Source organism: Branchiostoma belcheri, unplaced genomic scaffold (genome assembly GCF_001625305.1).
Source record: "Branchiostoma belcheri isolate BF01 breed outbred unplaced genomic scaffold, Haploidv18h27 scaffold29, whole genome shotgun sequence".
Classification (NCBI taxonomy): Eukaryota; Metazoa; Chordata; class Leptocardii; order Amphioxiformes; family Branchiostomatidae; genus Branchiostoma; species Branchiostoma belcheri.
In genome coordinates this window covers 3,034,347-3,058,264 of record NW_017803898.1, presented here as the reverse complement: position 1 = coordinate 3,058,264, position 23,918 = coordinate 3,034,347, and the positions used below count along the sequence as shown (strand labels likewise).

Genomic DNA, 23,918 nt, shown 5'->3' with positions numbered 1-23,918 from the left:
GACGAGGTCATCCCTGATGACGTCATATTCCGACAAGAACGTCCGCCATCTTGTTCTAATATCCCAGCATCCCCGTTTGTTGTAGAGTTAAAGTCTTCAGAAGGGTCAAGGTTCATCTAAAAGGTGTGATACAAGTAAAAAGGAACAAAACAAGAACAGAGACTCAAATGAAATATAGATAATACGAAGAAAAAGAAAGGTAAAAATATATTCTCGTAAATATGGTAACATGAAATTTACTATAACAAAAACAAGACGGATATAAAACAAATAATCACAATCGTAGAGAGATTTATGTAAGAAAAAGAGTAAAGAAGTAATAAAACTATCAACAAAACAACAAGCAGGGGAATGAACTGGGAAGAAGAAAGAAAATCATCATCAATGTTTCTAACTTCTAACTCCAAAAAACAACGACTTCGCAATTCGCCTCAAATGAGAAAATTGATAGAGCATACATATAGTGTTTGCTGTGCATTTTACGCATGTTGCTTACTGTGCTTTGTACACTAAGGACATACATGGGACTTAGACTCTGCTGAGCTTGTTGCTGAGTTTGAGGTAGCCCAGGGTCGGGGTTGGACCTGGGAATGCAGCAGGTTAGGCCACTTAGACTCGATTTCATGGAAGTTACTGGTTCAAAATATTCAATAAAGACAGATAATAGAAATGATTAATAATAGAAATGCTAAATAGCATCCTTATGGCATATGTGATTCATGTTGTCAAGTTCGGCAATTCAAAGGTAAAGCTTTAATAAAAAAAATTGTGCTCCCATTAAAGTGAATCATACAATGTGTGGTGGGATCAACAAAGGGTAAAGACTAAACATTTTGCTTGGAGACACCTACAATATTATCAGCTTGGAGTTGTAACCAATGAGGAAATTGTTCTGTTTAGAATTTTATTTGGCCATAATGTACATGGTTGTCATCAATGAAATCGAGTTTTGGCGGCATGTGTGTGATATGTGTAGGGGTAGCCAGATAGAGACATGTAGTACCATTAGAACTCGCTAGGTGTGCGATCCACGTCTGCTCTGCAAAGATCAGATTGAGGTCAGAGGTTAGTGTAGAGGTCAGAGGTCAGTAGGAGGACGAAAGCTCATTGGCTAACCAGAACAGACCGAAGAACGTTTGCTTGTACCATGGAGGTAAAATTTACCTCCATGCTAGTACTATCACCAAGGACATTATATAATGCCCTTACTACCACACATTTGTATCAAGCTTTGCATTACCTAAGTGTGTTCTGGACTGGGCCCAGATGTAGAGGTATTGCTCATCACGTGATGTGACGTACAAACTCACACGAGATTAAACGAGATTTTGTGTATCTAAAAGCTGCTACTTCCGCAGGTGGTCGTACAGAAACGCTAGGGTAATGCCAAGCTTGAAATATGACCAATGGAAAATTATAAAAACATCCACAGACGACAAACTACTGTTAAAAGACTTAGTACAAGTACATTTTGACAAAGATTGTTATTATTTTTTTTAGAATTCAGTTGAACAAAGTATAATACAGCTATGGGTAAACATGTATGTTTACGGACATTGAAAACACAAGATGAAGATGTTGAAATACAAGGAAGTACCAAAAGTTCAGAAAATTCTGTTCTTGTTCTTCTTACTTTGCTCTTGTCCTGCGCCATCATGTCCTTTAGGGATCTGCTTCTAGTGGAGCCCGGGGACTTCTGGGTATCTTTGGAAGACTTGCTCTTTTTCTTCTCGTCGCTAGGCGGCGCTGTGAGACCGCTGGTGTCACGGGCAGGCTGTTTCCGCCACCTGACCTCGTCTCCCTCCTTCTTCAGTCCCGCTTCTGTCTTGAGGATTCTCAGTTCCTCCGCCATGACAGTTAGCTCCTTCTCTTGCCGCTTGCAGACTTCATCTTTACGGTCTAGACAGCTTTGGAGGTACTCTGAAAGTAGGAGAAGCAAATTCAAGGAACAGAATAAGTTTGCCTTTGTTCAAAGAGAAGTTCCACACAAACACACACACAAACACACACACACACAAACACACACACAAACCTAAGTGTGTCTGTAGTTCCTCGATGTTCTGCTCCAGCAGGCACATCTCCTCCAGACGCTGGAACTCGCTGATCTGCTTTTCCATGTCCTTCTCCATCCGAGCGGCCGCCATGTCATGCTCGTTATCCTCGCAGATTCTCGCGAGATCCTCGTTCCTCCCCTCCATGTCCGCGAGTTTGTTCCGCAGAAAGGTGACCTCCTCTTCGAGTTGTTTCTTGTTGATGTCCTCTTTGCTGCCCGAGTCGGGCGTCTTCGCGCTCTTTGCACACTTTATTTCTAATTCGTATTTCTGAATCGTTGAAACTAAGATTCTGTTATCGTATTCCATTGCAGCAAGTTTCTGTTTTAGTATAGAATTGTCCTCTTCGAGAAGTCTCAGCCTCGCTTTCAGGTCCTGGCCGCCATCTTTGCCTCGGGGTCGAAGGTTACCTGCCTTTTTCTCGGCCTGATATCGCGAGACTTGGGCAGTGAGATTTTGGTTCTGCTCCTCCAGATCTGACACAGTCCTGCGCAAGACATCAGCCTCCTCTTCTAAAAACTGTAGCTGTCTCCGAAGTTCTTCCACGTTTTCCGGCATGTCGCTTTCCGGGTAGCTTGCTTCCGATTCGCTACTGGAGGCAGACATGTTTTTACACCTACCGCGGTACTTTTGTAGCTCCGCCCCTAGCTTCTCATTTTTCACTTCCATTTCTATTAATTTTCTACCTAGCGTTGTAGCTTCTTCCTCTACTAGTTTGAGCTTTAGTTTCAGCTGTGCCTCTTTGCTAATGTTGCTAGACTCGGACTGTTCGGCTTGTTCGCTTTCGCTTGATTCAAACTCGCCGTATTTTCTTTTGTATTGTTCTAATTGGAACTGTAGACCGTCCCTGTCCTTCTCGACTTCGACGAGAGACTGTCGCATGAGGTTGGTTTCTTCCTCTACTAGCTCGAGTTGCCGGCGGACGTCGGATTGCGCCTCGGCGCTGGTGGCCTGGCTGGCCGCCGAGGGGGCCTCCTCCGAGTCGGAACCTTTACTGTGGTTCTTCGCCTTCTGAATCTGAGGAAGAAAAGAAGATAAATGTGTAACAGTTTGTTTTTAGTGCAAGCTAAGCGTTTGGAATATCTATGATACATGTAATTGTAATATTCGCATTCACTGTGGCTCTTTACCTTCTGAATCTGATTGAAAAAAGAGACAAACATGAAATAATTTACCTTAATCAATTTCAACGTTTCCAAGAACACATTTTTTGTGCAAGCTAGTCATAGGCTTCTTGAATACATGTGTCTTAATGTACCTATCAGTTCAGTTCAGTTCAGGTCATCCTCTATGTACCTATATCATGTAGATTAATGGCACCACCAATAATGATATTAATGGTATTAAATTTGATTATAGTTATTATTCACAAAGGCCGGGCCTATATACCTTTACATTGCAATCATTCTTATGGTAATCATACTTAATGTATCTTGTAAGTTTTAACGACTTAGATTTGTAACAATTACGAAATCCACTGAATTATTTGAAGAAGGTATGTCTATCGTAAGGTGTTTGGAATATTATACACGAATTGCATACATTGCATATCAATCAATAGTTTGTGCTTATAAACCTGCATTTTTCCTCTGGTCTCTCAGTCACTGACGAAAGCTAGTGGATACTAGCTGAAACGTCTGACGTTTCCAAAATCATATCCAGTTGCTTGAGGAACTGCTTTTTGGCGTATCTTATTACCTGGATGTCTAGCCTTCATCGACGAATTGCATACATGTTTTGCATAAACGTTTGTAATGAAGTTACAACCCTGCAGTAACCTATTCTTCATGTAAATTATAGTAAATTGCCTTGGACGAATTCGATTACGTTTCCAGCTAAATGAATTATAACCGGCTTATTGTTAGGTGACTCGGACCTCGGCTACATGACTCTACTTTGGACGGCCCAAATATGGGCACATCTGCGAAGGCCACGGTCAAAGGAGCTTTACTGGTCTTCTGGAAAGACCAGCTAAGACCAATCCACTTGAAATAATGATTCATTCATTTACTTACTCATTTAAAGATACAACTTTTGTCATAGAAACTACATGAGAATCTATCCGTTAATGCAAAACAAAACATATAATTAAATAAGTAAATCAATGATATATTCTATGGTAGCTTAAATAATAACCTTATTGCACTACCATTCCGAAGCCAGGGCGAATTCGAAACATATATTGTAGAAAAAAAAACTGGTTCGAAATGTGGTCATAGATTACGGATTATACATAACTATACCTTGCCTATTTGTTCACCTAAAGGGCTTGACAAATACAAGAGAAGAAAAAATATACTACCAAGTGTCTCAATGATAAGACGTAAGAATTTTCTCTAAATGTTTCAAGCAAGCGAAAGCAACAGTGAAACTCTCTTACGTCCAGTACATACACTCAACATCCAAGGGCTAATTAGGAATATGTGTTTGAGCAATAGAATAGTATGCAATGTTGTTATTCATAAGAGAAGAAATAATAATAGTAGGGAAGACGTTGCTCTACCTGTTTCCTAAGTTTCTCGACCTCTCCCTTGAGGGCCTGTCGAGATGTTTCAGACTTGACGAGTTTGTGTCTAAGATGCTGATTCTGTTCCTCCACTCTGGACCGCTTCTCCTCTACCTGCTCCAACTCGTGATGCAGGCGGACTGAAACATCCTTAGCAACCTGGGGGAGAAACAGTGATATTCACTATATACACTAGTATATACACTCTGTATCTGTATGGTTGGTATATTCATGCAGCCGGACGTAAACATCTTTCGCCACTTGTGGGAGCAATTATAGGAGCATATATAATATGCTTAATGTGTGGCCTCGATCATTAGACGACATAATAACTGTATTGGGCCCTATTTTTGCTGGCAAAGGTAACAGGAACATAGCTTATTTGGAAAGAGTGAGTATTTAGTACCGTGTGGCCCCCAACGATGATTTAATCTTTTATCAACCCCAGTCCGGGTGAGGTGTTCAAAAATTTAAAGCACGATAAGCGCATCCTCACTAGAATTTAAGGTGGTCCCATACACCTTGGTGCAAGAAATCAAACCCGTCAGAATATGTCAGAAAAAATTATTGCATCGGCCGGGAATCGAACCCGGGCCTCCCGCGTGGCAGGCGAGAATTCTACCACTGAACCACCGATGCTTGTGCCAATCAGGCTGACAACAGCCATTGTGTATCAGATCTGTAACTCATGGGATTTTTTCTCTGTGCAACATGATATGCTGAAATACTTACGTCTCTTAATGTATGAGCTCACATAATTTGATCTTTGAATAGAAATATTTTACGGCAACAGCATTCAGTGCTTTGCTGACTGTACAAGTATAATTCTTTGCTGCTTCTCTGACTTGACTTGTCTGATCTAAAACCCATGGGATTTTTTCTCTGTGCAACACAGTAATACACCCACATACTTGTGTGTTAATGTTGTATAAGTTCACATTGTGCCTTTTGATCTTTGACAAGAAAGATCAAAAAGATGTTTTACGCAACAGAATTCAGTACTTTGAGCGACATCACCTAAGGCTGATGTGTTGCGATGTTTCCCGGTTGAACACACAAGTTATTACTTTGCGAGCCAGAGATAGATCAAGAACCATTTTCGTTGCCTCCAGAGACGAGTCCAATGTTCTATTAAAGCCTTTTATCGATCGAGGAGGCAATCTCCATGTGTGAACTTCGCCATTCATATATACGTCAAGGGGCTGGTTTATATGTGTGAGGAAAATTACAATTCATGTATCTGTCTATTCTTTCTTAGTAACTGACACGTTGATAATGAAATAATTCTTTAGAAAAAAATTGCATTGCCGAATGGAACAAGATTACGCCACAAAGTCTAAATAGCAAATGGTAGTTTTCACAATTTTTCTCCATGTTAAAATCTTTATTTTAAAAGGAGAATTACATCACCTGAAATTAATTAATGCCTGGAATAATTATTTAGGAACAATTTTGTTATGCTGTTTTATCTGGCATTTAGAATTCAAACCTAAGATTAGCAAACAGATACAAGATAATTTGGTTTCTCTACTGGCTGTTGATGGCTGATAAGTGACACGCCTGTAGGATTATAAAATGCTGCACCGTAGGTAGCCTTTTCTTTGATTTATCAGCAAGAACTATTGGTGAGGAAAAAATACCAAGTGAATTAACCCACAAAATCTAATCTAAAAATATTCCATGTTTAAAATCCGCAGTGTCTTCAATGTAAAATTTAAAACTAAATAAATTATGTCTAAGAAGGATTGTCTAAGACAATTTTGCAAGTTTACATCAAGGCAACCCTAATGATTTTAACATCCCTGTTCAGATTTGGAATTTAGAATTTAAACCTGCAATTGGCAAACAGATACTAGATGTATAGGTATCTTTTACTGACTTTTGACGGATGATACCTTCAGAATTATAAAAAGCTTCACCGCAGGTAGCCTTTTCTGTGATTTATCAGCAAGCACCAGGCTCGCCTAGGGGCAAACACAAACCGACATGGGGCCGCCTCAGGCCGCCATGATGGATCGCAGGTCATCATGGGAGATCTGCCTATGACGTCAGAGCGCTGCAGACGGTAAAGCCTGACTGGTGATAAGGGAAAATAAGACCCAACCGGATTCTGCGGCAGTGTTCAGCCGGGCTTGGAAAGAAATGACAGCTTTATCAATATTAACCGGGATAGTCACAGTGATCCTTTTTCGTGTACTAAAAGCTAAGGCATCTTTACGATAATCTTTGTCATGGTAGATTGAACTCTAGCTATATATAATAAGAACATAAACTTCAGTACTAATTGTTACTGATGGCTTTGATAGCTATGCCTCCTATTGTGATATATTTGGAACCCTTGAAAATACACTGTGTTCTCTTAGGAGCTGGATTGTGAGGTTTGTATAACAGGATGCACTAGTGATGGATGGAAATAACCTTGGTATCAGTTTTAGCATTACTTTTATTTGTGTCTGGGCTAGACTTTATTCTTGATCTTGAGATCAAGAAAACTGTTGTATTTTTCAGCATTTTGTTGTTATTTTCATTTTGGTTGCGAGTATGATAAATGACCTTGTTCTGACCTTGAGATCCTGTTCGATCTCCCTCACGCGGCTGTAGTTCCCCCGGTCCGCCTCGACCTGCTCGTTTCTCTTCTCCGCCTTGCGCAGGCGCAGCTGCAGGATGCGGCAGTTCCTGGATGTTTGTTCGAGCTCTCGCTGCAGCTGCCGGAACTGCTCAAATTCCTCTTCCCGAAACGAGTCCTGGGAATATAACATAAATTATGTTAATATTATGTTAATAAGGAGCCACCCGTTCCTGGAATTTTGACCGAGTATACATTTGAAATCTTTTTCCGAGAACAACTCCTGTTGATGTAAAATAATCAATGGGGATTTATTATTTCTGACAAGTTTGTCTGATCTCCCACTCAAAACCTCTTCCAGGAACGAGTCCTGGAAATGTGACATAAATTATGTTCATGAGGAACCACCAGTTCCTGGAAGTTTGTTCGAGTCCTGGAAATGTGAAATAAATTATGTTAATGAGGAACCACCGGTTCCTGGAAGTTTGTTCGAGTCCTGGAAATGTGGCATAAATTATGTTAATGTGTAACCACCAGTTCCTTGAAGTTTGTTCGAGCTCCCGCTGGAACTCCTTTTCCCGGAACGAGTCCTGGGAATGTGACATAAATATGTTAATGAGGAGCCACCAGTTCCTGGAAAATCGTTCGAGTTTCTAAGGAAGCTCTCGGAATGTCCAGCGAGTGACGTTTGTCCCACGATATTTCAGATATTTTTTTTTAGATAATAAACTATACACAAAGAATGTAATTTTCCAAATCATGAAGTCAATCTCTTTGTCATATTAGGTGATATTGACTTTACTATAGTGTGTATGGAAAAACGTGATCTCATTACTAAAGGCAGACAGACATGGCATCACGATGATACAGATCTATTAGAAACCTTTAGGGACATGACATCGGCTACATGCTTTTAGCTTAAGTACTTTTGCGGGATCAGGTCACGTGATCGTGATGGAGTAGCCCGGTAATTCCTCTTAGCTGCTGCAGGGTGAAAGGTCACGGGACGCAAAATCGATAAATGTCGTAAAACCGGAATATTTACGACATGCGGCAGGACCCCCGGGGTTCTAAGCAAACACAGCATCTGTGGTATCGATCTGATATTCCAAAGAAGTAGCGACATATTTTCCCCGAAACTACAAGGAAGCTTTAAGGCTTTGATTTTTTGTCGTCTATTTTTGTGTGTGTTTTATTGGAGTTTCGTCTGGGTTATAGTATTTTGACAGCCTTTGGTGTCATATTGGATACTCCCCTGCAAACGATGCTGTCTTGCATGTTCAGTTTTGCTTTCAAAAGTTGTTTCCACAAGGAGATCTCCCTTCCTGTTGATGCAAATATCTTGATGTCTTGCTAATGCAAAATTGATTTCTTTTTACAATAATTTCGAAATCGAAGATGAAGTCACGAAATCAAATATTTGTGGCTTTACAAATACTGGCAGCTGCTTCGCACAAGCACTTATTCTGGATAATGTAAAAGGAAATGCCCTTCGCCGGGGAATTGTTGCAGATTCTGTTTTTCTTCATTGTTGTTGCAAATGACATAATATCTTGCTTATGCAACATTTCCTTTTACAATTGAGAATTCAAAGAGGAAGTCACAAACTGAATGGCTTAACAAATACTGACAGCTGCAACTTGCAAACACTTATTCTGGATAATGCAGACGGAAATGCCTTTCACAGGGGAATTGTTGCAGCTCCTGTTTTTCCTTCCGGCACTGACGCCAGTGACTCATGTCTGATGTCCTCTATTCCCAGTCGTCTAGCGCCCTTTTTATCTGTCTGAACTGATTTCAATCAAACTGATCTTTCTAGGCACATGAGTACATGATTGCTTAAAAGGTACATGTACTAGGCACATAGGTATGCAAGAGGTTTTAAATGTGAATCTTTCAAAACAGATCAATCGGTCAGAAATCATTCAGTGCTTCAAGATTAAACAGATAGATAAGCACATCAATACGCTTAAAAGATTTAAGTTGTATGATTTGAAGACTAAATGCAGCTGTGGCTCCTTATAAACATGAACATGCCTGTCCATAAAGGGATCACAGATTACCCGTTTGCCTTCTAACATAGACGTAAATCCTCTATTCTTTTTAATCCCCAGTCGTGCCCACTCCATTTCATTTGGCCAAAGCGGCTTCAATCAACCTAATATACCCTGACAGCAGCTGGACATGTCCGGCTATGGCCGCTAATGGACAGTGGTGTAATTGTTCCGCAGGGATCACCAAAACAGCTCCATTCTGTCGAAATGTTTTTTTATCGAGTGTATTTTGAATTTAAACCATTCCAGGCAGTTCAATTAGATCATTTTCTTTATACGTCGATGAAGGTTAGACATCCAGGTAATACGAAGTTACTCAAGCAACTGGATATGATTTTGGAAACGGTCAGACGTCACTGAGTAACTTCCTTTTTGCATTTTCTTTATGTTTGAAAATTTCTTTTGACTATCTTGTGTAGGTATATCTGCTTGTCGTAATAGTCACGAGTCTAACCATGGAATTAATAGAATCATTTATCCTTATCGATCAGCCAACATCTGACAGCAAAGTGACAAACTTTAAAGTAGATAGAAAATTAAAAGGCAAAGAGATTTTAAATTATCTATCTAATATCGTATATCACATTGATATCGTTGTGCATGCAGGGATGTCTCTTGCTTGCAAATGGATTAATAAAATCCTATTCACTTAATGCCAAATATACACTGAATATCATCCATGTTAATCCATGTAAATACTAATTACGTGTAGCAGGTGGAAGAGACAGAAGAAAAATAAACACATCAAGAATTTATTGACTTTATCGTACATTCTATGCCACACTTCACATTAATATTATCGCTTATCATGCTTGCATATAGATAAATAGATTTAATGTAGACCGGCCATAGTCTCTATAGCATCTGTTATGTACTTCGGGCTTTTCGCAAGGCGAATCTCATCCATGTTAATCTTTGTAAATACTAATTATGTGTGGCAGGTGGGATGGAAGGACATTATAGTAGTCTAGGACAGAAGGAAAATAAACACATCATAAATTTTCGTATATTTTTGTATATACCATGTCGAACACCACGCAAACATACTCTTATCAACTTAGAGGTCTTTCTTACTTCCATGTACATTTTTTGGGGGATCATATGTGCTTCAGGCTTTTCTTCATAAAGCGAATCTCATCCATGTTAATGTATGTAAATACTGACTACGGGTAGCAGGTGGTCTGAATTTCTCCAGGGGGTGATGTGTATTTATGGTTCTGTTGGCCCCTGGCATTGGGTTGAATACCATGGGTTGAATATCTGGGCTGACCTCATTTCACAGAAAGACGCCAATTTACATGTGCATTTTGCTGCACGCCCTTTTTCCCGTTCACATATGTCACTTAGTACATGTACTTATGATCGTCGTACAACCGCAAACAGAAGGCAATCTTTGGGCAGTATTTGATAGCTGTACACAATGTAGCTGTATTTTTGTTGTAATAATATAATCATATCAATGTATAAGCTGTCTGAATAAGATGACCAATCTATTGTTGTTTAATTGTGAAAAAAAGATACTAATGGTAACTAGGTATTTGTTATATCCCCAACCCTGTGTTATATCCCCAACCCCTGCATTACTGTAAACGATGTAAGCAAAACTTCAAGAAAATTTTAAACACAGTAACAGAAATAATACATGCGTAACATTCTTATCTTTCTCCAGCACTCTCTACAATATAGGTACTCTCCTTGGTGCTGAATAACGATCCCATCACCGTCGAACCGTGGTCTACAATTCACCTGAGTTATAGACCACACGGGCTATTCACTTTTTCTGCTGATTTTGATTTATTCAACGTATTAAATTTCTTTGGAAATGACACAGTTGAATAATGTTAGCAACTGGAGCGCTCAATGATGGGTGCAATGACATACAGAGCGGCTGGATGGAAACTATACATGCCGAAGTTTATTCATTTCTTGTTTCTACCTTGAACCGTTTGTATTTCTCTCATAAACAGTGCACAGCTTCCTGCCCGTATCTAACTAGTAAGAATTCCATGCCTAATTCAAAGGCCATCTTTATGATATTAACACATACTGCTTCACATTAGCAGATTTCAATCAGTATTTCATACTTGGTGTATTTAAAACTACAGAAATAAGCCCCAAGATTAGTCCTTTATTTTATGGGTGCATGGTACCCTAACAAGAAGCCCAGGGTCCTTCCAGTAACCGTTTTCTATCAGAATGTTGGTAATTTGTGGTCCAAAAGGGTCAATATACATTGAGATAGTGTGGTTTGAACTTACAAGCGCTAAAACTGCATTGGATGCTTTAACTGGACGACCCACATTTCGGACAAACGTTAAAACAACCAGAGCACGACTTCCTGTAACATTGATTATACGGGGAAGGTCAAACTGATTAGAATGATGAAAAGCCCGTGGACTAACAAAGCGACTCCGAGACAGACACTACTGATAATGCTACTCGGACTCCGACATATCACAATCCACGTGTCTACAATTGTAAATCTACCTACAAGTTGGCGCCCATTTCTGATAGCAGCTAGAGTAATCAGAGGGCGAATTCCCGTAACATTAATTTCCAGGAAGTTCAAACTGATTAGAATGATGACAATCCTAGGCCTGACAAATGCTATTGATAATACTACTCAAACTAACATATTGAAATCTACAATTGTAAATCTACCTACAAGACGACGGACGTTTCTGATAGCAGCTACAGTAATCAGAGCGCGAATTCCCGGAACATTGATTTCCGGGAAGGTCAGACTGATTGAAATCATTAAAACTCTTGGTCTTGCACTAAGACCCCCTGTAGTTATAATGATTATTCGATGGCAAGCTATTAATCTACAAGATGATGTAGTTTTCTTGCTGTTTGATTCTTAATTCTTCAGCAGAACAGATTCCATTGATTTCCGGGAAGGTCAGACTGAGTGGGAACATAAAGCTCTTCGTCTGGCAAACTAGTTACAATCACAATTCGATGTCAATATATTTTTCTACAAGAGAACTGAAACGGATACTACGAGACCCCTCCCACATCTGCAATGTTTTATTCCACCTAGAGAGAACCCAGAGTACAATCAATCAATATAAACTCCTATTGAGTAGATCTGACCAGCACAAAAACTATTTCATTTTGAGAGCCGTGAAAGACTTCTGAATGTGCAATTGTATTGTAAGCTGATGTGTATTGTATATATATTGTAATTCTTAAAAACTTTTTTTAGTATCTGTAAAATTTCAACGCAATTCAGACGTGTTTGAAGTAATTCGGCTTGGAAGTTGATTTTGAATAAACGATTTGATACATAATTGTGCTACACAGAAATCTTGGAGAAGACCAACAGAAAGCTGATTCCAGTACCATTGATTTCCGGTATCAGACTGAGTGGGAACATAAAACCCGCCCGTCTGACTGCCCGTCTACATCACAGGACATTTCCCTGTTATAACGACATTACAATTGTACAACCGTTTACCATTCATGTGTCAGATCATGGAGCTAGAAAAGGTTGATCAGCTCAAGAAATTAATTTATGTTCTTGCAGGGGTCCTCCCCTAAAAGGCTACGGTCGGCAGGTTTTTCTAGGGTCGGTTGGGAAACAGGAAACACAACATTTCTTCCCTAGGCCTAAACAGCCCCCGTCTACATCACGGGACATTTCCCCGGTTATAACGACATTATGAATGAGGCAATCAGGTCCGTGGAGCAGAAAGGGCTGTAACTTCGATTTATGATAAGGATGCACCGGGGTGTACGGCGGGTTGTGTGTTATCGTGTATAACGGCACGTTAAGCCACTTTTAATGCTAAACCGCATGAAGTAAAATAGTAGCACGTTTAGGAAAAAGATCTAGACATACCAATCTATTAGATTAGGTTAGAAGAAGGAGGTGCAACTGTAGCCTTTGATAAGAAAGGGCTTGGAATCCTTGGATTATTAAAAAAGATTACAATTCAGTTGCCAGCTCAAAGCTTTAACCGGCTGCCCTCCAGTTGAGTATAATCACTAACTCAGCGGAATTAAAAAAAAATAAGGTTCCCTGATAGGAAAACTCGTATAGAGCTTGTGGATCATAATATTAATCAAGCTTACTAGTTCCTACCATTAAGAAGCATTCACACTACCGAAGAATACACTATTTGACACGATTAATAGTCACGTTTGCATCAGAACTAGGAGCGAGAATTAATTGGCAGGCGCCAAGCTCTCAGCTTAGAGAGATGACCCAGAAAGCATTCGAAAGATCCACACTACCAGAGATATACTACATTTTCTGAAAAAATTTGGAGCAACCAGCATTAATTGGCAGGCGTAAAGCTCCCAGCTTAGAGTGCTCACCCAGCATGGCTGGGTTATAATGAGGCTCCCTGATGAGAAATCTCCTCCTGGATCGTTTGGATTATTCTCAGGCACAGCGAGGTTTGACTGCCTGCGAGATCAAGATAGTCGCGGCATTTGTGCAATCAAACAACATGCAAAAAATAACTGCTACCTTTCACCAGAAGGACCCACTCTAGATTTCATTTGTTAAACACTTCTGCTACCAAACAAATCCTTGGTTTTACCAAGCAGCACTTAGAAATACTAGGCATGGTTCCTTCCTAAAAATTAACACTAATATCATTTAATCTTTGGCTCAGTAAAAGACACAGACTTTACAAGTCACATGATAGGATAGTGGCACATCCTATTGCACGTTATTTATACTATAGTAAATATCGCCATTCTCATAACATGTAATACAAAATGTTATTATTAAAGTCTTTCTAAAAGAAATTGTCTCTAAGAGAACCTAAAAACAAGCATCCCAGCAACATGATAGAAAACTAAAATTCCTGGAAAGTATAAGATATGTTATATTCCAGGAAATCACGAGTTCATCCAACAGTCGTGTGACTGACAGCGTCATGCCTGACCCCTGACCGTTGCCAGGCAACCCCGCCATAATGATGTCATCACCGGCGGCTGTTGACTTTCAATCAGCGTTGACGGTGACCTCTGTACCCCAGCAGTCAAGGCCACACCCCTTACCCCATTCCTGGAATGTGTGACATGCTAACAATGCGCTCTAATCAACAAGTAGCAGGGTATATGAGTGGCAAGCGTTATAGATACGATACCGGCAAAACAGAGCTCTTAGCTATAGATAACATTCCCATACCCACATAGTTTTGTGTCTACGTCTGGGTATTAAAATTCAATTAGATATTAGTAAACAAGATATGCAGGGCACTAGGTTAGGTTCTGACGTGTATCTTTATGTACAGTTTTGTTGGGATATTCAGTACATCTGGTTGACAAACTTTAGCAAAACATGGAAGATTTTTTTCCACAGAAGACCATAGAAAAATGTTCCCCTTACCATGGCTCACTTTCTCTGTCTATTACTGACCTTATTTTCGCCAAATTGTACTATCCATAACCCCACAAGAAGGCCCGATTGAAGGTGGTAAATCCTAACCCCTATCCTTTACACACTTCTAGTCTTTGTGTGAATCCACCCAGCTTGGCAGCCGTTCAGAGCCTGTTTTGTAAGATATATCGAGTCATTACTGCCTTTTGCAGCAGTGGGGTTTTCGGGTAATATAAAGTTACGGTTGAACAGTCGTAAACAGGCGGAGTAGGATATTGAATTCAGCCGCAGTGCGAGTCATCACACAGCAACGTAACTACAGAACTGGTTTTATTATTTGACTTATTTGGCTGTATAAAACATACAGTCCAGGCTACCCAACTTCACACAATAACTAAGGATGCAGGGGAATATCTTGTCATTTTATGATATTGAATTTATTCACAGAGCGAGTCATCACACGGCAACGTTACTACAGAGCTGGTTTTATTTGATATATTTTGGCTGTATAAACGTACCGCCCGGGCTAATCTTCAAACAATCACTAATGATGCAGAGGAATTTCTTGACCATTTTAGCTTTATTTTTTTTTGTCGCGTCTCGGCATCTAATAATTATTCTATAATTATGAATGAATTGTTGTGCTAGGTATAATTTGTTTTGCTTTGAACCAACCACTACATTTGCTGCATTTTCTGCATTCAAATTTAATTTCCTCATGCCACTGCGGATCAAGATTAATGTTTTCCAATCCACAACATCAATCTTCTAAAGCAAATATTTGCCTAACCTTCACTGTAGATCTCTGATAACATGTTCAGATTCCAATCTCCTAACAAATATTCCGCCCCTGCAGATGTTGGGGGAATTAAACACGCCCAGCCTGACTATTCATGCACAGTGGTAAGGCTGTGTTTCTACTAAACTGTGATCACTGAGTGACCCTGCAGGGAGGCAAATTAAATATGTGTCAGAAACACAGCGTTTTTTTCCTATCCCTTATAATTAGGGACTACTGAAGGCGCCCAGGTCTACCTATTGCTGCACCCCGCTTCGATCGTCAATAAGCGGTCGTAGTGTTATCCTATAAAGGCCAATATTATTTCTTTTTTTTTTCTAACCGATACACATAAACGTTACTTCTTTTAGGACCGAAATAAAGTAGGAAAATAGGAAATATTACATTTTTCCTGTCCCTAAGGGATACTATAGTGAACGCGCCCACGGCTGAGTATTCATGCAGCTCGCTAACGTTCTTTATTTATTATTAACTCTTTAATTTGATGAGCAATCTGTCATGGCCCTCGTGTAAGACCTAAAAAAAACTATATTTCTTGATCACTCCTACAAAAAATACCATAATATTTTGTAGGTCTGAAATCGGAAAAACTACATTTTTCCTATCCCTTAGGGACTAGTGAACGCGCCCGGGCTGACACTATCCATGCACTGGACATCGATAGCTGAACTACGTAATATGTATGCCATGTAATACGTATATACAGTGACCCTCCATGATGAGCTAATTTTAGTCAGCACAGAAAGAGGAAATACTACATTTTCCCCATCCCTTAGGGACACACAGTGAACTCTCCCCGGGCTGACTATTCATTCACCGTGGCAAAACCTGCACTGGACGACAATCGCTGGCTACCATTACATACAGTGACCCTACTAATTTTTTTTCAGCATTGAAATCATAAATACTACATTTTTCCTATCCCTAAGGGACACATAGTGAACTCTCCCCAGGCTGACACTATTCATGCTCCCCGCTAACGAGCGGCACCAGCCTGGCGGTGACGTCATGCGTGACATACCACGGCAATGAAACATCGCTCGTCACGACAGGCCTGAATACACGGGGGAGAATCATTACTGGTGTGCATGTGACATCAAATGAAATTCATATCATGACGTTTTCATAGTTTCCGGGTTACAAGCGTGTGAATCTTTGTGGGTGGCCAAGTTGCAAATGATTTGCCCTGTTTGGCAAATTTCTAGTATTTTTCCTGCAATTCAGAAAATCAACAATGAAATATCGCTTGTCACGACAGGCCTGAATACAAGGGGCAGAATCATTACTGTTACTGGTGTGGTGTTCAATAGAATTCACATCAGTGTGGTGTTCAATAGAATTCACATCATGTAGATTCTATAGTTTCCACTAGAGTGCAGTGTGTGCTGGTGTGTCAGGTCATGATTGGCTTGCAAATTATAATCACACTATTTGGCAAATTTCTAGTATTTCCCAGGAGTGTAATTCAGGAAATCGGCAATGAAACCTCGCTTGTCACCACAGGCCTGAATACAAGTTGCAGAATCATTACTGGTTTGATGTTCAATAAAATCTACATCAAGTAGATTCTGTAGTTTCCACTAGAGTACATGGTTGCCGGTGTGTCATGTCATGGTCGGGTAGTACGTCTTGCACATTATATCACCTATTTGGCCATTTTTCCTATTTGGCGAATTTCTAGGAATAGGCCATGACAGATCACAAACGCAGCATGATATAAAACGTGTATTCATGGTATCATAATGGGTTGTGCAAGACCAATTTGATGAAGCTAACAGCAGCTGCATAGTATGTATTTTATTGAATGAATAAATGAATGAAGATCTTTATTGTACATTTTGCCCCACTGGGCTAAAGACAGGTCACATATTGACATTATTTATTAAAGCGTTTGAGATCTTTCTGTCGCGTAACGCTTGGTGCATAGGTCATGTTATGAGTGTAATTATACAGTTGTAACGGTAATAAAAGGGTGATGAATAAAAAAAATACCTGTTCTAATAAAACAAGCAATGCTCCCAGAATTTCAATTCCACACTATCCTTTCCTTTATATCAAATTTATTGCGAGCAAACGAGCCACTATGAAGGTGCCGTGGTGAAAACAAAAAGGCTAACGTCCATATGCCCCCCTCCCCACATGCCCTTATAGAAATGTCAATGACCGTGACACCATCTGTTTTGCCACTGTGCATCTGTTCGTGTTTGGGAATTTTCCCTGCATACTTGTTTGATAACGTGGATACTATCGTTTATTTTGATAACCACCCTGTTAGTGGATACCATACCCTTTGTTAGCCTCCGTAGCAGGCTTATAGAACTGTGGGTTTGGTGGTCTTCGGCTGTTTTCTGATTAGCCTCCGTAGCAGGCTTATAGAACTGGGGGTTTGGTGGTTTTCGGCTGTTTTCTGATCAGCCCAGTTCTAAACGGGGGGTAATCAAACCAGGCCGGTTATGATGACTATATACAATCAGAAAATAGCCCATGAAGACCCCCAAAACCCCCCAGTTTTTTTTATGCTAAGGAGGCAAGTGTTATTTGGAGTTTAAAAAAAAATAGAAAAAATATCTCTCATGATTTTAAACCTCCTTGTCATAGCGTAGGAATAGCTAAACCATTAGACAATAGGGATTGTTGAAGTAAGAAACAAAGCAAAACAAAACACAACAAGCAATTAAAAAATCGTACAAATTCAAGCATGCCCTTTTTATATCTCTGAACGTTTAGGATAGTTCCCTGTGCATACTCTGCTGCGGGGTAGCATAGCTGGTGTTTATTTTAGCACGGTATAGATGTTATCAACCCCTAGGCTAGGTTATTATAGTGAACATGGTACAAGTAGTATTCTGAATTTGCCAGATATGTTTGAGAGAGCATTTGGTAATGATGCACTATATATCACCTCTATCAGATACAAGGCATAAAAGGCATGGAGCAAAATAGTACAGTAGGTTTGGAAGCTTTCAATACTAAAAAAAATACAAAGAATTATCAAGATCGAAATAATATATACATTGACGAAGGAAATAGATGATTTATTGTGGTGACCTCCCATGTCATAGAACGTCATGATTTTAAATTTTATGCGTTTTTGTGTCAATATAATTAGAGAAATTTATTTGATATTCACACAGACTAGTGTAGCATGTGTTAACTTAATGTGATATCGGCATAGAAAGAGCGCACGAACATATAGTGTCAAAGGAAAGTTCGCTTGGAAACCAAAATGCTCTTCATTGTAAGTAATTCGGAGTGACCCAAATTCCTCTGTGTATGCATCAAAGAGATAAGTCTCTTGGGACCTGTGAATACAATCTCTGTGTGTCTGGCTATGGATGTGGTGGATACCAGGCTAAAATAAGCCTATTTCTAGCAAGCTCTTACACTGGCCAACAATAACATGCTGTTGGATCAGATGTAAGGTATTTGTTTTGAGTGTAATAATAGTGCGCATACATACACATATACATATACATTTAGATGTGCATTGTAATGCGCATGTTGCTGACAGTGGTATTTTTTTCTATTTATCAATGCACAACAAAACAGTAACAAGGATAGTTTGGCGCTGTACTCATGCTCTAACTTTGGCCCAAAATAGTATGTTGTTGCAACGTGTATGGTATTTGTTTTGAACGCAAGTAAAGATATATAGAAAGCATTTGAGGATAATCGCATGGGAATCATAATGCGTATGTTGGTTGGTGAGAGGGTGGGGGGGGGGATGTCTTTCTTACCTGCATTTCTTCAAGTTCAAGCTTAAGTTCCTTAATCTCCGCCTTAAGACGGGCGTTCTCCTCCGCGACGTCGTCTCCCACCTTCCTTACGTCTTCGGGCGTGTTCGGGGATCTTCGATCTCCTTCGGGCGAGGTGCTCGCCCCCCCTCGGTCAGAATCGGGGCTCCTGAGGTAGCTGTTCAATTTCTCGTCCGACCCTCTTGTCCCTCTACTAGCCTGAGCTCGGGCTTTTGCGCGGTACCTCTCCGTTAGGTATATCCCGTCTCCTGTCTGCTTACTACCGTCTGTCTTCGCTTTGCCCGACCCTACGGAATGCCAGACGTGTTGTTTACCACTACCCCAGCTCCCTGCTGTTGTCCCTTTGCCAGTGTCCGTATTTAACGTTCTGGCACCGGCATCTTTTCTATAAACAGCCGGACTCTTGGTTATAGAGCGGGTGTATGTGCTGGATAGACCTAGTCCTGAGCTACGCTCAAAGTTCCCGCGTACGGACGACGTTTTGCCAATATGGCCTCCTTTGGATAATTTTTTAGTGACGTCGCCCGGTTTTACCATCACCTCGTCTGCACTGCGAAGCTTTCTCTTGCTGGCAGCTGAATTTTGCCGCCAGGGTTTAGAGCTGTGCGCGCCTGAGCGTGGCTTAACCCTAGGGGGTGGGGCGTCCGCATCCTTCCCCATTCCTCTTCTATCCACCCTCTCAGTGCTGCTGCTACCGTTCTCGTCTGCAGAGCTGGTTTCCAAGTCCGTGCTCGCTTGGTCCTCCTCCGGGTCTCCCACGCTTGATCCCTCGGGGGACAGCAGCATCGCTCCCGCTGGGTCTCCCTCTCCGCTACGGTTCTCCAAAAAAGGCGGCAGCTGCTGCGGCACCGAATTCCCAGCTATCAGTACCGGCAAGCCACCCTCGGGACTCCTCTCTAATTCCACAGGCATGAGGTTACTGCTGCCACCGTCTACAGCATCGCTATCCAATCCGTGGTCCTCCCTGGTCCTGAAGCACACCCTGCACCTGTCCTTGCGCCACGGTTGCGGGTCATATCTCCCACAGGCCGCACGCCTCTCACTAGCGCTGTCGCCCATTGTTTGTTCCTGCACACACAACAATGGCTTACTCACACACACACGCCCGAGCGCAGATGTTACCTGCTGTTACAAGCAGCCGCCATTGTAGGGAACGTTCAGGCACACAATGGGTCGGCCCAGCTAACCTGTGACGTCATCCGCGCGAAATCATTACCCATTCACGTGGGGGGCAGTCACACGTATACATATAATATATACCGTGTGCCTGACATCACGTTTGTACATGCACGTATAGCATATATGTGTATGATATACTGTTACGAACCTATTTATAGGAATGCAGTAACCCTTACTACGGTGTTCATTATATACATGAACAGATGTTTACCGTTCCTGGAATATGTTACAGGAATGCATTTCCTTACACTGGGCATCAATGCCTACCCATAGGTTATTACATGCACGTCTAGTGTATATATATATATATATATATATATGATATAACGTTACGAAGAAACTAATCATAGGAATGCAGTAACCCATTATATACATAAACAGTGCACAGTTGTTCACATTTTCCGGGAATATGTTACGGGAATGCATTTTCCTTTTCCGGGCATCAATGCCCAGCGGCTACACGTTTTTACTTGAACGTCAGGTATATAAGGTACTGCATCGTATATACATTACGGTTTATATATAATATAGTGTATATATATATATATATGTTATTCATCATATACATGTACATGTACACTGTAGAAATGTTTATGGTTCCTGGAATTTTTTACGGGAATGCATTATCGTTTCACTAGGCATCCATGGATGTTCACCTACACATTTTTACTTGAACTTCAAGTACGGTGTCTCATTGCATTCTGCTGTTTTACGAATAGAACAACCCCCATATATGACAGGAACCGTGTATATGTGGAATATATAGAAATACGGATTCAACGTTCTTAAGAAATTGTACCGGAAATTATCATTATTTATTTACAGAGTAGCCTTGCCCGCATGGACGCTTTAGAATGCCAAGTACAGTGAAAATATATAGAATAACGTTTCTAGATTTTTAGTCTGCGTGTTAAGAAACCTATATATCTCACAATGGCCCCGAAGCATATATTTAAATATTACAGGGAAAATATACGCGCAATCATTATGGATTCTAAGGGTCTTGTAAGGACGACGTTCGGGTGTACACAGTATATAACAGGTTCATTGTACAGAGATCAGTCCCGGTCGTTGCTCTTTTCGATGCAGTACAATGAACAGTGGACCACTGTTCTAAGGACTTGTATGCAAGTCATGAGCCAAGGATAGAAGTCGGGATTCGAACGCGTAACCTTCTGTCCTGGGAATGCAACGCGCTACGCCACCGGCAATGTAAAAGAGCTGGGGACTGGGATCGACAATAAGCCTATGTGATTAGTACTCCAAACACGTACGGTATAATGTAGCCTTGTTACCAGTCTCCATAGGCAAGCTCATGGGTTCCCCTTGTCTTGTGCTTACGAAACAAAAGACTGCAGGCCTTTCTAATCATAAACCATGCCCGTAGCCAGGATTTTGAAGGAGGGGGGGGGTCTTCCCACTGTCTGAGGGACCAGCGACCTTCTGACATGGCATTTCCTGCATTTTTAGAGGTTTTCAAAGGAAAAATAAGACATAATTTTTTTATTCAATGACAAAGTGAGCAGTTTTTCAACGATTCCAGGTTTGCTGGTGGTACAAATCAGTCCATCTTTTAAAGAAAAATCTTGGAGACCTTTAGACAGGAAGTGGACCTTTGAGCCTTGTTGAGGGTTTCTTCCTACCCCCCCCCCCCTCCCCGGCTACGGGCATGTAGACCAACTAGCGGCGAGTAGTACTCCAAGCCCCGTAGAGATACCGGGGAGCCTACGATGGTCTGCTTCCCAGGCTAAGTACAGGCCGTGTGCCCAACCATCTGAGCAAACGCATTACCATTTCCACGGCGTAGCTTTAGCATCAGTGGCCGGTTGGGTTCACGAATCTTAATGTTTTCCGGTTGAACTAAAATGGCGACACCCTCGCTTATTGCTGCGTTAGGCAATGGGGCATGGGTGTTAAGTGCTGCCTTAGACAAATAAAAGCAGGCACTCGCAACTGAGGTGAAGAATAATGAGTTTTTTTTAAGAAGCTAGTAATATTTTAAGGTTCGCGATTGAAGCTATATAAATGTGTTAGTTTTTTTTACGTGCAGATGTTTAAAACACATGCACAGACACACATGATACACACACACACACAGGCACACACACACACACACATACACACACACACACACACAGACTCACTCACACACACACACACACACATACACACACATACAAACACACACACACACACGCACACAACACACACACACGCATACACACACACACTCACACACACAGACACACACAGACACACACACACATACATACATACCCACACATAAACATACGCACACACGCATACACACGTCACCTGTGGCTCACGCACCCGACTTGCGGAATTTACCAGAAATGCATGGGTCTTCTTGGAGATTAACGGCCCCTAGTAATTTTAGCAACCCGGAGTGGGACAGCAAATACCGTGAAAGTCTTGTTCTGAGGATTTCAGCCTGTGGAAAGTTTGTCTTTTCTTGTCTCCGCTAACACATTAACTTTAGCACTTAACAACACCACGAAGGGATCCTATGAACAGGCACCTGACCCCCCATTCTTTCATCATTGGTTTATCTTAAACAAACACATAATTTAAAACACAATACTGTACAAGTACAACTTGGCAGCAACTAAGGCTGAATTGTGTGATTTAGAGGGTTTGACAATCATATAGGTAAAATCCTGAATGTCACACTGTGTATTAAAGCGGTGGATTACATATATCATTTAAATCATACATCTAACAGACTATACATGATTGCTTAACATGTGGACAAGGTATGGTGTGGATACTGTGGACAAGGTATGGTAGTGTGCTTCTGTAATATCGTTCGGTGTGCGCTGGCAATTGGTCAAGTTTTGTTTGTTATCTCATGTCATGCAAGTATCCAGTGAAGAACGTCATTGTGTTGTTGGAAACGACACATTGTTTATTTAATTAATACACCCGAGTTTACCATTCAATGGACGGCAAACACGGCGCGGGTGACAGAAGGTCATGGTTTCCAGTTACCTGATTTGTCGTGGGTACAATAGGTGTCAAATTCGCAATGTTTATGTGTGATACGCTGTGCGCCATGTTGTGACTTTGGTCGTTCTGGTTCAAGTTAGCGGATTCACAGTGCAGTTCACATCTGAAACAAAAAACATCCAGACACCGTTGTGGGTACCATCAGCAACAACGGCCTGCAGTCCTTCAAAGTCAGAGTCTATCGACATCTCCTTCATTGTCATTGGAACACTTGGCAGCTGTGAGCCATTGATCGCCCACTAAACTGTTTTCCTATGTGGGTATTGCTCACCATAGCACATTATATAAACAAAGCGGATTCACCAACACCAGGGACCCCAGCAACTGTTGTCTGATCCACTATGGCTTCAGGTAAGATGCAACATAAGGTGAAGCATAATGATTTTTTTTTCAAGTAGTTAGCAATATTTTAAGGATTGGGTGTACAGCTCTACGTACGTTCCAAGTGTTTACGTACATTTGTTTGAGACACGCACGCGTGCACACAAATACGCACACACGCACACACAGACACACACACACACTGAGACACATACACACGCACACATACATGTATACACATGCACTCATACACACACTCGCGAGCGCACACTCACTCACACACACACACATACAAATCACCTGTGGCTAACGCACAGGACTT

At 41.0% G+C, this 23,918-nt stretch overlaps 2 protein-coding genes and 1 non-coding gene across 3 annotated transcripts in view; 1 reads left to right on the top strand and 2 right to left on the bottom strand.

Moving 5' to 3' along the window:
* Window positions 1–1,015: 1,015 nt before the first annotated feature.
* LOC109472985 (protein SOGA3-like) lies at window positions 1,016–20,202 on the bottom strand. Its single transcript, XM_019772848.1, has 6 exons — window positions 19,052–20,202; window positions 7,122–7,301; window positions 4,555–4,716; window positions 2,033–3,068; window positions 1,634–1,920; window positions 1,016–1,039 (listed from the first exon to the last, which is right to left on the bottom strand). The coding sequence occupies exons 1-6, from the start codon at window positions 20,126–20,128 to the stop codon at window positions 1,016–1,018; spliced, it is 2,766 nt and encodes a 921-aa protein (XP_019628407.1). The 5' UTR covers window positions 20,129–20,202.
* On the bottom strand, window positions 5,126–5,196 carry Trnag-gcc. The gene has a single exon. It is a non-coding gene; the product is annotated as a tRNA-Gly (tRNA).
* Window positions 20,203–23,317: 3,115 nt separating the features above from the next.
* LOC109472998 overlaps window positions 23,318–23,918 on the top strand; it is a 54,423-nt gene continuing 53,822 nt past the window's right edge. Inside the window, exon 1 of the mRNA XM_019772868.1 lies at window positions 23,318–23,626. Within this exon, the coding sequence (XP_019628427.1) occupies window positions 23,617–23,626 (10 nt within the window). The 5' untranslated portion in view covers window positions 23,318–23,616. The remainder of the gene's footprint in view (window positions 23,627–23,918) is intronic.

Excerpts from the sequence above, each read along its gene's own strand:
- LOC109472985 (XM_019772848.1), bottom strand. The coding sequence starts at position 20,128 with ATGGGCGACAGCGCTAGTGAGAGGCGTGCGGCCTGTGGGAGATATGAC. Across the intron at positions 7,302-19,051 it reads TTGAACTTGAAGAAATGCAG|GACTCGTTTCGGGAAGAGGA; the intron begins GTAAGAAAGACA and ends TTATATTCCCAG. Across the intron at positions 3,069-4,554 it reads TCGAGAAACTTAGGAAACAG|ATTCAGAAGGCGAAGAACCA; the intron begins GTAGAGCAACGT and ends TTTCTTCCTCAG.